The sequence below is a fragment of the Anser cygnoides genome, chromosome 4 (genome assembly GCF_040182565.1).
Source record: "Anser cygnoides isolate HZ-2024a breed goose chromosome 4, Taihu_goose_T2T_genome, whole genome shotgun sequence".
NCBI lineage: Eukaryota > Metazoa > Chordata > Aves > Anseriformes > Anatidae > Anser > Anser cygnoides.
The window spans coordinates 4,206,617-4,221,601 of record NC_089876.1 but is presented as its reverse complement, the minus strand read 5'-3'; the positions used below and the strand labels follow the sequence as shown (position 1 = coordinate 4,221,601).

The window sequence follows — 14,985 nt, the reverse complement described above, 5'->3', positions numbered from 1 at the left end:
AAGATTAAGAACTGTTTGTCTAATACTGAGAAGAACAGATTTTCTGCTCTGGGAAAATTTTCCAAGAGCAATTCATCCATTTGTAAAAAGACCTTCTAGGATACTGCCAGGAACAGCTTTTAATTTGTTCATCCTAGCTTTTAATAATTGATTTCATAAATTCCTCTCAATTCTCCCTATTTCCTGCAACTTAAGAGTCTGTAAAGTGTTTACTGCCACCAAAATTATGTCCTCAATAAAAAAACGTAACAGTTTTGCATCAGGAAGGCAATCCCAACGTAATATGAGTGACTTCACTACAGGAGAAGTTTGTTGGCATGGTTATATTTGTGTCCGCAGATGAGACTTGCCAACTTTCTGAGCAACACAAGTCATTCCTGGGGAAGGGCACGTAGCACCTGTCTAAGTCATGGGCACATGATAGGTTTAGGGCCACAGCTGATTTGGCTACAGGTGACTTTTAAATATCCTAAGCAATTCTTCTATTCTGCCACTCTGCTGTGTATTCATGGTTCCACCATTTGAGCTTTCTCAAGTTTGATGAATCTGAGTAAATAGAGCAATGATAAAATAACCGACCAACCGAACAAAACGAGACGTAGTGGTGTTAGCAGCCATCTTGGGTTAGCTACATCCAAGTTAGAAAACAGAATAATTTCAGTGAAAATAAGTCCTGAAATGCAAATAAACAAGCATTTAGCATTGTATTTTATTAAAAAATAATCCTTATGGATGAACTAGAGAAGGTAGAAGAGGGCAAAACAGATGCATTCTGGTGTATGGATAGGCTGTGGCCCCCTTTGCTCTTAAACTAATTGGAAATCAACTACTTTCAATTCTCTGGCACCTCCAGAAATGCTTGGGAAGGTCTTGAAACAAACAAACCTTTTCTGAAGGTCTAACTAACAGATTTCTAATTAAATATGACTAACCAAAACCATCACAAATGCTAATCATTGCTCTCTACAAATGCTTCCTCCAAGACTTCCCAAGACATTTTTAGACATATAAATTAGCAAAAGTTAATTGAAAACCAAGGTAAAATTTTTCACTTTTCCTATAAACCAGGAGTTCCAACAAGCTGGCAACCTGACTGTAACACAACAGTCTTAGCTTGACCAAGATGCTAAAAGATCTTCACCAATGTGTTGATTAATGACAAAAGGAGATATTTTAAATTTTGTAACACAACTCATCTTTCCATTATACCTAGACATTCACAACCAATAACACCGCCTAGAGCGTTGACAGCACATTCAGAAATCCATATGCAATTTCACAGATACCTAAGAGAATCAGTAACTCTCTAGCTTATTCAAGTATTCTACTAGTAATGAACAGATGAGAGAGCCACTTCATCTTATCACTAATACATATTTTTTTTAATTGACATTTTCACACTGCATTGACAATTCTGCACATAGGTCTCTTCCATGAGTGGCTTTATAGAGCTATACATGAATATCTGCTATTGAACATGGCTGATGATGACAATGGAGTGGCTGTACTGAGAGATAAAGTGTTTACCACATTGTCAAAAACAATAAGATGATTTACATTAGAATATCTATTGTTTAAAGGTAGTTACAAACTCAGTGTATCTGTTCTGCACTGCAAGAAATGAATGGCAATTATCACTATTACTTTAGCATCTTGAGTAGCCAGGGCTATTTTGGTCAAAAGCTTGTGTAATACAGTTCATTTTTACATTTGCTAAAAAAGACAAGTTATACAGGTGATGGACTTCTTATTACCTGAAACCCTAAATTCTATATGGAAGGGACAGCTAACCAAATGTCAGGAATGTAGAAGATATAAATATCAGAGAAATAACAGATTTAATTTGCCTTACTCAGTCAAATCTTTTCCTTCCCTCTTCTGTTTTTAAATGTTTCTTTTATATGAAACGCCATGGTTCAGCGCACCTGAAAATTAAAGACTACTGTGTAAGATCAAGGTTTGAGTCTGTCCACTCATGAAAGGAAACTAAAATTACTACTAAAAGCCTCACTTTTTATTTTACTGATAGAAACCACTCAGAAAATGCCAGAAGGAAGAACTATACTCAGTACTTCATATACATGATAAACATGACTATTTGCTGGTGGTGGTTAATACTTTCAAACATGTATATATGCATTTTAGACATTAGGGACCAGATTCTGATTTTGCTTGCTCTGTCCCAACCCCATTCGCTTGTGATGACTCCAGTTAATAGCTTTCCACCTAAACTTGCTAAAACTTTACTTGAGTTGTTCTTCTGTAACCTACTTTACGTTGATTTAATCAATCTCCCTTAAATACATATAAACTTAGTCTGTGCTTCTTAAAATGATCTATAATAGCGCATTTAATAAAGCTAATTTAAATCCACTAATTTATAGAGATTTGCCAGAGGCTTTGAAACACCAGAAAATGTGTAAACTTAACAGTTTGGCTGTGATAACAGCTCAGACAGTAGAAATTAAGCCCTTTGCATTGCAGTCATGCTCAAAGTGGATTCCTAGTTTTATTGGAAGAAGTACATCGCAAAAAAGTTTAAAAACAGAGAAAAACAAATTTACAAAAGGTAATTCAGAGCTAAGCCATGTATTCACCGAGGTTTGTCTTTTCAGATCCCCATGCCCCATTTCTCACACTTGGTTACCACTCTGCCTCAGCATCACAGTCCCAAATGTACACTGAGGTCTCTCATTTTAAGACTACCTGGATTGTTTTCTACAAACACATTTTTGGACAAATAAGAGCAGAGTCTCTTGTGCAATAGAGCTCTGACAGAGCTGTGAGATTCTGCTTAGGGCCATTAATTCTGGGTCCCTAATTCTAGTTGTCAGCCTTCCAGCTGATGCTATATAGGTTTTCTACTGTCTGCTCTAATTTCTACCTCTGGCAACCAAATGATAATAGATTATATGCCAGTGTGGGAATAGGCAGATTGGTTAGGATCCAAGCTGTATCCCAGGTGATAGCAAGAAGAAGCATCACAGAAAAAAGTATTCAGCCCTTCACATTGATGTATCATGGAGTTTTATCTCTACCAGAGGAATTCTTCACTTTATACATAGCATTTAGATGGTAACTAAGTGATCATTATCGTCATCTGATTTGCAGAAAATGTCAGCTTTCCTTCCAGACAGAGATGAAATTTTTAGGGCTACTTTTGCAGATCTGTCTCCAAATTGTTATATGGGAGAGGGAATTGAGACCTACCTCATCAAGACTTGCAGGGTTGCAGTCTTTCAAGTGAAACAGCCTCATCATTTTGAACCTTTGATCAGTATCTGTAAAGTTCAAATCATCTTTTATTTTATTTTATTTTTGCTAACTGCATCAAAATATTTGGGATTGCAGTCTGGAATGCATTCTTGCACAAGAGCTTTTTTAGTCATTTCTCCTGCTTCTCTGCTCTTTATCCTGCTTCTGTCGTTGCTTTCCCTCCTGATTTTGTGTACTGAGAAACAGAATTAAGGTGTACTGCAACCAGTGGACACTTGCATAAACAGCCTGCTTTGAACAAGACAGCACGAACTTGGGAGAGGAGGAACACATTCAGCTTTCCTGCCCAAACACTAAAACATACAAGAGGTTCATATGGTGTTAAAGCATCACATTTTTTGCTTTGAGACCCCTGAAATGCAAGGGCTGTGAATAGCAGAAGAACATGAATAGACTGGATTGGGAACATTAAAGCACATTGATTCCCAGGTTCTGAGACTGCACTCAAAGTGGTTTATATTTGTAATTTATTTAAGAATGGTTTCAGCAAATACATTTCTAATGAATCTCTTTCATGCACTTTTATGAACAAGAGTCTAAGTTTTCCACGACTTCTGCAAAAGAACTTTTACTGCATCAAATCACTGCATTCCTTGATCTATACGAACACACACACAGCAGCCAGCCACACTCACACACGACGAACAGCTCCAGCATTTCATACCTCTGCAACAAATACTTCAAAAAGAAGATTTTTAAAATTAGCATGGCTGTGAAAAAGCAAGGAAATGAAACAGTTTTGCCCTGCCTCCGGTACTTCGCAACTGATCTTGACTTAAAGAGAAAATTAGCACAATCTTCTGCAATACTTGTATTTCCATGTGAAACTTCTTCATAGAGGATTCATGCAGAATCGTGAGCTGTCAGCTCTGATCGCATTCACCAGCACACAGGCTTTAGACTCTATTTCATAATACGAAAAGATGGCCAGCGTTTTCCTGACAGAAGTATTGTATGTTTTTCAGTCGGTAAAAATTAGAGAGAGAGCTCATTGTCGATGCATTTCCCATAGATAATGAGGACTGCAAATTACCAGGCAAGGATTTTTTTTTTTTTTTTTGGTACATGGAACAAAAAGCAGCACAATCTGCAGAACTTATTAACTGATTGGGTTTTCCACCCCTTCTTTGCATGCTGCCGACACAGCCAGAGCAACCTATATGCTGATCTTATTCCAAAAGCACAGTATTCTTTATGCTGCAAGAATAATAGTTTTGTGTGCCATAACGTACACTGCAAGAAAAAAAAAAAAAAAAAAGCCTTTAGGAAAGGCATGTGCTGAACACACACAAAATATGCAGGATGGAAAACGACCAAATGTAATTAAAGCTTATATGAAAGCAGACATTCCTATTTGCAGAGCTCTGGCTGCATTTCTATGAGAAAGAATGCACAGAATTTCAAATCATGCTCTATTTAGACAATGTCAGAATAAAAACACATTTCCCCCCACCCCCCCCACCCCGAAGTCTCTGAAAGGCAAATCTCATCAACAGAATTAGAGAGAAAAAGCAATCCAAAGATACTGGTTTACATATTCCTTCCCAACCAAGAAATCAAGTATCTCCCTCTCCCGGCTAATGGCTTTATAAATTCAGACTTTAAACAAAAGCAAAAAAAAAAAAAGGAAAAAAAAAAGAAAAAAGGAAAGAAACCTAATTCTCAAGCTTCCTACTTAGCACTGCCTTGCTGTTGATGATTTGTGCGGCTGTGTGTGCGTGCGTGTTTGAGAAATGGAGAGATAGGCTTAAAGTATTTTCCATTTCATCAAAGAGCATATATTACTTTCCCGGTTCGCTCCGGCGTTTGGTTTTATGCCCACCCCTTTTCCATCTGCCCATGTCTGAGATGCACAGTGCAGGCGTACAATCATGAGCAGCTTACGACACTCAGTGAACACTAGGTGCCTCTGCATGCTCTACCAACATACTGCTCGGCTGAAGGGAAGGGATTCTTGCTGTCTCTCTGCTCTAAGCATCACCTAACAAGCAAAGCGAACAAAGAATGGGAAATAAAGCTACCCTTAGCCGGTCAGTGAATGCATGGTAATCTCTCTATGGAGTAAAGGTTGTGCCGGTCAATGGTCGTTGCAAATGATGGACATTAAACAGATTGCCAAATCCTGTGGAGTCGTTAGTAAAGAGTTTGGAGTTTTTTTCACGCCACAGTGTTAACTGCAGAGAAAAGGACAGAGGGAGAAGGAGAAGATCAAGCTCATGCACATAGTTCTGAAACTTGCAGGTCCTAGGAGTCAGCTAAAAAGCTAGCTGGACAAGCCTTGAGCTCTTTGAGCAGAAGCGAAGTGAGACATTGTGAGCTTGCCAGCCTTGCACAGCACTGAAAGGGACTGAATTTGTAGCACAGAGGGGTCTTTTTTAGCTCTGCATATAATTAGTCCAAACACAAAGGAAGCAACTGAATGGAGGTTGTCACTCTCTGGAAAAGGGTGGGTAAGACACTTTTTAATTAAATTCTTTCATGAAGAAAGATTTTTTTCTTTGCTGCAGCCTTTAACATGAACAAAATCACTATCATTTTACCTTTGAATGTCTGTGAACTTTAATGCTGCACAGCTCCTGCATGCTGTAAAGTGAAATATTTGGCTCTGTGTTTGTTGTTTGCTGTTCTGCTTTGGTTTTGGCTTTTTTGGTTGTTTATTTTTTATTTTTTTTATTTTCCCTTAAATAAAATATGATGTAGAATTTGAAAAGATTCAATGGACATTCTCGAGCATATTTGGAAATATTCTTGCTAATGGATTTCCTTCTTATCGGTCTCTGTTTAAACTGGCTGCTGAGGAAGCCCCCGGGGTTGATATTGTGTACGCTGGGTATCTTTTCTAAAATGCTTCCAGCCGTGAATAGTGGGTGTCCACAGCTATGTCGGTGTGAGGGCAGGCTTTTGTACTGTGAATCACTGAATCTCACAGAGATGCCTCGCAACCTGTCGGGCATGATGGGCTTGTCTCTGCGGTACAACAGCCTTTCAGAGCTGCATGACGGACAGTTCACAGGGTTAATGCAGCTCACGTGGCTCTATCTGGATCACAATCACATTTGCTCAGTGGAGGGGAATGCCTTTCAAAAATTGCGGCGAGTGAAAGAGCTCACCCTGAGTTCCAACAAAATAACCCAACTGCCCAACACCACGTTCCGACCCATGCCAAACTTGCGCAGTGTGGATTTATCGTACAACAACATCCAGGCGCTGGAGCCCGACCTGTTTCACGGGCTGAGAAAACTCACGACGTTGCACATGCGGTCGAACGCCATCAAGTTCGTGCCGGTGAGAATTTTTCAGGACTGTCGCAGCCTGAAGTTTCTAGACATAGGATACAATCAGTTAAAGAGCCTGGCTCGAAACTCTTTTGCAGGCTTGTTCAAGCTCACCGAGCTGCACCTCGAGCACAATGACTTGGTGAAGGTGAATTTAGCCCACTTTCCCAGGCTCATCTCCCTGCACTCGCTCTGCTTGCGGCGGAATAAAGTTACCATCGTCGTCAACACTTTGGACTGGATATGGCAACTGGAAAAGCTGGATCTCTCTGGCAACGAAATCGAGTACATCGAACCTCACGTCTTCGAAAGCGTGCCTCACCTCAAGTCCCTGCAGCTGGACTCCAACCGGCTGACCTACATCGACTCCCGCATCCTGGACTCCTGGAAGTCCCTCACTAGCATCAGCCTCTCCGCCAACACCTGGGACTGCGGCCGCAACGTCTGCGCCCTGGCCTCCTGGCTGAGCAACTTCAAGGGCCGCTACGACAGCAACCTGCTCTGTGCCACCCCCGAGTACGCGCAGGGCGAGGACGTGCTGGACGCCGTGTACGCTTTCCACTTATGCGAGGACGCGGCGGACCCCACGAGCGTCAACACCCTCTCCCCCGTGACCAACAACAGCGACCAAATGTTCGGCTACGGCTTGGCCACCGCCACGTCCAACGTGCCGGATGCCGACGAGGAGCCGACGACGTACGCCATCACCGTGACGCTGCCCGGCGAGAGCGCCGAGAACGCCGTGCAGATTCACAAGGTGGTGACGGGGACCATGGCGCTGATTTTCAGCTTCCTCATTGTGGTTTTAGTGTTGTACGTCTCCTGGAAGTGCTTTCCTGCCAGCATCAGGCAGCTAAGACAGTGCTTTGTGACACAGCGCAGGAAGCAGAAGCAGAAACAGACCATGCATCAAATGGCTGCCATGTCAGCCCAGGAGTATTACGTTGATTACAAACCCAACCACATCGAGGGAGCCCTGGTGATCATTAACGAGTACGGATCTTGCTCCTGTCACCAGCAGCCAGCGAGGGAGTGCGAGGTGTGATTTGCCTTGGGGATTTAAACAGTGTGCAACCAAATAGCGGCGTGCAGGCAGAGAGCGGAGCGGGGGGTTTGCTGGGCTTTGCTGAGGATTTCACAGGCACTCCTCTGCCGAAATCGCAGGAGGAGCTGCCGGCAGGACTTGATATTTTAGCTTTATCGTGTCTTAAAATCTTCAGGACAGCCAATCTTAAGATTTCCTATGCTAATACTCCCTTTGAAGATCTGTCAATATTCAGGAAACTGAGAGTGTAAAAAGGTACCGATTATTGATCTTTTGTAAACTAAGGAAAATGTTTAAAATAAAAAAAAATAGCATTTACAGTTTTTACAGACTGGTGTATATTACATAAATTGTTCCCTGTATACAAAATGCAACAGTTTAACCTCTTTTCTCTTCATTCTGAGTGTTGAAATGAAAGTCTAGAAGCAACGAAGCCACGTTAAAAATAGACAGATGAAAATTAACCCGATGGCTTCCCATTGTAATTATTACACATTCACGTACATGATGTTACTGGCGGTATGAAGCATGACACTGGAACTCTATTTTTGTTAATGTGCTACCTGTAACTGGATGTCAGCACAGCAAGGAGCTGGTGCACCTCAGAAAGGCTCAAGTTTTGCCTGTGTCCCCGGGACAGGATTTCTGAGGCTTTTTAAGCACAGCTCACTTGTAAGTTGCTGTAAGATCCCTAAAAACCTGCATTGTAACCCCTAAAAGTATTTTGTATCACAACTGATCATATTGCAAAGTCTCTTTGAAAAAAAAAATATAATAATGACAAAACCCAAACTGAAACACTGCCGAAAAAGTACTAGTCATCATTTTCTTTAAGACCAAAAAAAAAAAATATGGAAAAACCTAAATTGAAGGGCTTTTACTAGCATTTCCCACTTTTATGCTTGTTCTGAGACATGCCAAGAGCAGAGAAACCCTTGCTTCGTGCACTGTAGAGCCACGATGAGAGGAGGAGAGCAGAAGGGGCTCAGTTCTCAGTGGTGCAACCTGTGTGTGCCGGGCGTGCAAAACCTCGGCTGCCACGCTGCGAGGGGGACGGAGCCATCCGGGCACACTTCTGGGCTCTTGAGCAAAGCCACCCCGTGCCCCTCACTGCCATCACCAGCCTCCACTAATAAAACCACCCCGAAACCTCTGCAGAGGCTGAGAGCGTAGGCACCCTCCCTCCTAATGACCGAAAAGACGGAATTCATGGTTACGAGCAGTCATTTGGTAATGTAGAATCACACGGCTGTTTTATTCTGATTGCCCTTAAATAAAGGCTTCCTTTCCTCGTATTTCGGGTTTTTCATTCCGGTATGTGAACAACCTACTGCTTGATCTTTGGAACAACTCCTCTCATACTAATGAAGACAGGGCAGTTTTATAACAGCAGGCAGAGCACCCTGAATTTTTCTTCATATAGCATAACATGCTAGCAAAACGTAAAGTAAAATCAAGAACTGGGTAACATTGCTATGCTTTGTACATATTTCTCTATTTTTAAGTTGCCAGCAATGGAGGAAAAGATGAGAAATCTAACATCCGTTTTAATTTAACATGGGTTTGGTTTTTTTATAGCCTCCAAGTGCCACCTATACTCAAAAGCCTACAACAGACTTATAAGATTAGGCACAGATCTTATTTTTTTTCTTGTTTCTCCTGCAAAGCAACTGTTTCTCCAGTTGTTTAGCTGCTAATTTTAACTGTAAAGAGTGAATTTTATATATTTTTATCTAACTGACACTATTTTGGAGGGTTCCAAACTTTTTTCCTCTATTTGGTACATCCCTCGCCCTGTTTAATATTAAATATGAAATAGCCTCTTAACATTTTTTATTTAATGAGACTATAACATTATCAACGAGACCAATGAGAGTATATGTATTGGTAGAGGATTCTTTATGGGAAATAAACTTTTTTATTTTATTATTTATTTATATATATATTTAAATTAAAGTCACTGAAAATTTACCCACAGCTTTGAAACAAGCAGTCTCTGTCAAAGCGAGGCCTTTCTCTGTTCAAACACCTGCACATTTCTGTTTCTGTGCCTCAAACCCACGAGGGCCTGATCCACCCTGAAACTCTCAAGGGACCTGCAAGGCAGGGCGCCCACATGGGAACCTAAGAGCAAAGGTAGAGTAGGTAAGGAGAGAAAATACCTTGTGCCATGCTAACTGAGGGCCAAAACGTGTATTTCCCTCTGTACCCTCCCTCTGAAACCAATAGGGATTTTAACCGAAAGACTAAAAAAACAAGGCTAACTTTGGGCTGTGTTGTATGCTCCTCAAATCACCACCCAGCACTGCAATCAGAAGGACTGATTACAGCTAGCTGCCAGCAAGCCTCCAAAACCAACCATGACTGCTAAAATATTGGCTACGTATGGTAAAAAAAAAGAAACAAAAGCTTTCTTTCTGTAGTGACCCCCTGTTGCTACAAGGAAACGTAGTAGTGCTGTCATGTTTTTGGCCCTGTAAATCTGATACAAAACTGATCCTGACAAACAATCGTCCTGTGGTTGTATTTCTATGTATTTTTAGCATATTTGTGGGTTGGATCTTAAACACGCCAGTGTTTGCACCCCTCTGGAATTATTCCCGCTGTTTATTGGTGTTAACAACGTCGAGCAACATTTGCAAGACGTGAGCAATTCCGCCTTTGCAATTTATTCATCTCTGTGCTTCACGCGTCTTGCATCAGCAGCTCGAGTAAACCGAACAGAACATTTTGCTTTAAAGGTGCAGCGATTTCAGAAGGGAGGGCTTAATTTCGGTACTGCCTGTTGCTATTTCTCCCAAAGAAGAGGTAATGACCACCGATGACTTGCCACCTCCAGCAGGATGATGGATGGATCCTCCGTGGAGAGGACAGCGCTCACTAAATGGCGGAAAATGAGGTGTTTCACAACCTTCATGAAAAACATCTTTTTGAAGGGTAATGTCCTCTGGAGACAACCTCCTGATGATCTCCAGAAACTGTCTGAAGATCTGCCAACCCCTCTGCTGGTGGAAAGAGGGGGGTCCCTGGGTGTCACTTGTTACATGGCACAGAGTTGTGCTCCTGGCTGCCCACATCTATTCTGAAAGTTTACATGAGAGCTACAAGGACAATAAAAAATAAATGTGCAATATTTCATTTCAATCCAGCTATTACAAACCCAGTTATTCATCCTGCTCCAGGCTGCTTGCATTGGTATATAAGAGAATTCTTATATTTATAATGTATTTATGGCAACTGCAGTGATTTTCCCTCACTCCTCCTTTCAAATTTCATGTTTACCAACTGTCCAAACATATGTCATTCCCTCTTTTGATCCCCTTATCCTGGCTTACTATACGGCTTAAAAAAAAAAATGCTTTTGGGGTTAATTGTGACAGTTTCTTCTTCAGGAGATACTTGGGGAAAATCAAAGGAATTAAAATATTTTAAATATTCCCCTTTTTATTGTTCCACTTAATAAGGCTAATTTTCCTTTTGTCATTAGGTAATTAACATTTTTTTTTGGAAATGTTTTTAATATGTCAGACAGGGTGAAAGGCAAGCTACAGAACTACCTTTTTGAGGCTGGTTAACACTCTCAGTGTTATAGATCTCTAATATGCAATCTCTTGCTGCTAGCATCAATACACACTCATAGTGCAACCAGTGATGAAGGAACTGTTGCTGTGTATGCTTTGAATGTATATAAGGGATGATTTATTCTCCTTTCTGTCTTTTTTCCTTTCATTCTGTACTAAAAAAAAAGAAAAAAAAAAAAGAAAAGAAAAAAAAAAGTGATATGAAACCACAGAATCGATGCTAATGTACCACATTCTGTTTCTGGCCTGAATATATAAAATACAAAGAAACTCTGTGTTAAAGCTGCAACTTCCCTCCTTTACCATGCTGTTACAGTACTGCAGGGAGCTCGACCAGGGGGATGAGCTGCTTCTCCGTGTCACAGTCGTACTGAGATGCTCTGCAGCAGGCTGAAGATGCAGTCCCATGCCTGGGTGGCAACTGCCTTGCACACGTGTGCAGAGAAAGACCATTATTGATACCTAAGGATATTTCTGTACGTTTTATTAGATGCTCTGTGCTTTTATAGCAAAGGCATCGAGGAGTACTTGAAGTGTATCTATTTGATCATTTTCTTTGGCTCTGGTAAAAAGCCCCTCATTCGCTTTTGAGATGGACTAAATTTGTTTCTTGTACGTGTCTGGTTCTGCACTGATAGCAAAAGGATGCTCTGCACACCCCTCCCCTTCCCTCCGGCTTCTCCAGTGGCATTGGGAATGGCAAATAAGAAGTATTTGATTAGGAAGCTTATTGCTAGTGTGATAATAATAATAACAAAAATAATAATAAAAGAAATGAAGAGGAGACAAAAGATGAGAGAAAAGACTGGAGAAACAACAAGTAAATGAGGTTATGGCTGGCTTCCTCTGCCTTTTCTTTTTTAAACATGGCAAATCTAAAGGCCCAGCACAGATGAAAACCAAGACTGGTGGTGGGTGGAGAAAGCAGTTTTTAAAACTGTGCAAGCGGGGATGAAACAGCTTCTGGAAAGGAGGGCACCGCACCAAACACTTCCACAGAGCACGAAAGAGAAAAGGAAAGGGCGAGGGCAGAGATGAAAGGAAAGACGAGAGCCGGTGAGAAGGCGAGGTGACCACCGCGCACGCGAGGTAAATGAGATTTTTCGGTGCCTTCGCCTCCCACGTTGAAGCCGTGGTGAGGACAAACAGCAGTGATTTAAGCAAGATACCCAGCATCTCTTTCTGTCTTCTCAAACACACACACGCATTTGCAGAGGAGCACACGGACACGCTTTCTCAGACACCCGCGGGCAGCCCCATCATTGCCTCTGCCATGAACTTCTTCCCGGGCAGCTCAACATCCCCTCGTCCATCAGGTTGTTCACTCTTCCACTGCTTCTTCCACTCACTTTGCTGGCTGGACTTCCTACCTATCCCAGTCATGGCTCACCACACACTTCCTAGAAAATCAGACTTTTATAAGCCACATATCTCATTTTTTCTGTCCTCTAAGAAACCTCCATTTAGAGAGAGGGGGAATCGTGTGCTACAGCAGATTTTCCTGCTAATTATATCCACGCTCATTTTCCCTCATATTCGACTTCTGTATGCACAGCTATTACGACAAACATATCTGAGGTATTTTTGCTGGGTTCAGTTTATCATTATGCACCAAGGTTATGCTTTTCCTTGACCTGCTCAACCCAGTCTAATATTAACAAATTGAACATTTACACGAGCTCCTTTCCAAGCATGATGTTGATTAGGAATTTAGGAAATGCTGGTGATTTAAAGATTAACCTTTCATAGAATTACTGACATAAACCAGAGCTATTATGGTATTAGGAGCAACTATTCAGAGCATACTCTATGCGAAAGAAAACCAACAAAGCACATTTAGAGCCATGGAGCCATGCAAAAGACTTTCCATATTCTCAAGTGATTTCTTTCTTTCCTTTTTTTTTTCTTTTTCTTTTTTTTTTTTTCCAGACAAGGCTGGTGAAAGGAAAGAAGTAAGTGCGATCTACCTCTAAAGTTATGTAGAGGGAAGCAAGGCTACAAAAATAATACAGAATCCAAGCAACAATCTTCTGCTGGCATGACAGAGCCTGTAATCGGGTGGGTGGCTGCGAAGAGCCGAGCTGAATGCTGCAAAGCACTGTAATTTTATTGCACTGTGGCTGCTTTAAAGCGAACACATTTGCAATGAAATCTGTATTTCCACGAGAACATGGCAATTGTTTTTGTTACAAAGATAACGTCACTTGTTGGCATTCAGACACAATTATTCAGCCTTTAAACCAATTACTGCTCTATTCGCCTTTGCTGGTGTGATAGTTGGGCGAGCTGGTCAAATGTAACAGGCTGCAGTGAAAGGAACTCGAGTTCAAAGGACCCAGATTTGCATTACAAGAGAAGAAATTCAGTTTAAGATAAACACCAGCTTTTCACCTTTTACTTCACTTTTCCTCATCCCAGAAAATCCACATATGCACATCGCTTATAGAAATCAAGAGATAATTGGCAGTGGCTAAAGAATAACATTGTGAGTGCCTGCACTTGGCAAGCAGCACATACTACTGTGCTCAGGCACTTTTTATTTTAAACCATTTCGCTGCTCTCATGTTCTTCACATCCTCACCAGACGCCGTAACTAGTGCCAGGGATGTCTTTCAGCACGGGTGCTATGGGAACCTGACCGATTCGGTTCCACGTCTGAGCTAAGAGAGCCTAAATCTGAGATTTCAAAGGTAATAGGTAAGTACAAAAATCGGCTTCATCACGGAATTGCCATTTTTAGCACAGCAGATTCATCTGACTGACATGGGTAGAAACTAAGCTCATTCATTGCAAACTTCGTTCTGGCCTTTTTTTTTTTTTTTTTTGAGACACATCCTTGTCCTAACAGCAAACGAGAGCATGACACCGGAGAGAGGTCCTAAAACTGTATTTTCAGTAAAATCTGAGACTAAACATAATAATAATGCATAGACATATCAATCTGATTAAAAAGGTTTATCCAATAAAGGCAATTCAGTTTATATATAGCAAATCTCACTAAAGCAGCACACCTCTGTACCCTAGTGGTTACAAAAAGGTATGAGCAAGCATCCTGATAGCTGGGGCCTCAGCTTGAAAACAGGTTTCTGAATATCCTTTAAAATACACACTTTCCCTCTATTTTTAATCTCACTTTACACTCTCACCCATCTTCCATTCCCCAAACCTCACAGGCAGAGTGAATCGAAGGTTGGTGGAAGAAAACCTTGAAAATCCCAAACTAAATGGCAAGGACAGCCCACAGCTGCTGAATTCCAGAGGTTTGGGCTCTTTTACCAGCTGCCAGCCGTTTGAAACACACCTGCAATCAGCCCTGTTTGCAAGTCGAGAGCTAAAGAAAGCTCCTAGGAATAAACCTGAACCTGTCTCTATTCAGTGCCTCTGCTGACAGTCTGGCTTGCTAAGGGAGCCTGGTAAATATTAAAGAATGTTAATAATAATGAGATAACCCACCTGGGGATTTTTTGCCCCCTTTTTATAAACTTGGCTCCATTCTGAAGTTTATCTTGACAGAAAATTTACTTCTCCGATCCAGATTATTTCCCAAAGCAATTTTCCAATTGCAAACAGAAATTTATGGCTGCTGCTAAAAGGTTTGCAATCCCGGTGCTAAAGAGGCCACCGCATGTCAAATGTTTACCTTAATTTCATGTAAATGTCACTCCATATTGGACATTCTATATTTCTCTGCTGGCATATGCAGCTGCCTCCATCTTCATGAACCTTCCCTTTGCCCCATATGTACCCTCACAGCAGCCCAGCACTCATTGCTGCTGTCAGATCAAATTCCCAAACAAAAGTTAGATGC

At 41.4% G+C, this 14,985-nt stretch overlaps 2 protein-coding genes across 5 annotated transcripts in view; one reads left to right on the top strand and one right to left on the bottom strand.

The window, feature by feature from the left end:
* CTNNA2 (catenin alpha 2) overlaps positions 1-14,985 on the bottom strand; it is a 478,216-nt gene that overhangs the window by 149,610 nt on the left and 313,621 nt on the right. The window lies entirely within an intron of this gene.
* Positions 4,930-7,914, top strand: LRRTM1 (leucine rich repeat transmembrane neuronal 1). Its single transcript, XM_066995544.1, has one exon. It carries the CDS (start codon positions 6,031-6,033, stop codon positions 7,594-7,596), a length of 1,566 nt encoding a protein of 521 aa, XP_066851645.1. The 5' UTR covers positions 4,930-6,030; the 3' UTR covers positions 7,597-7,914.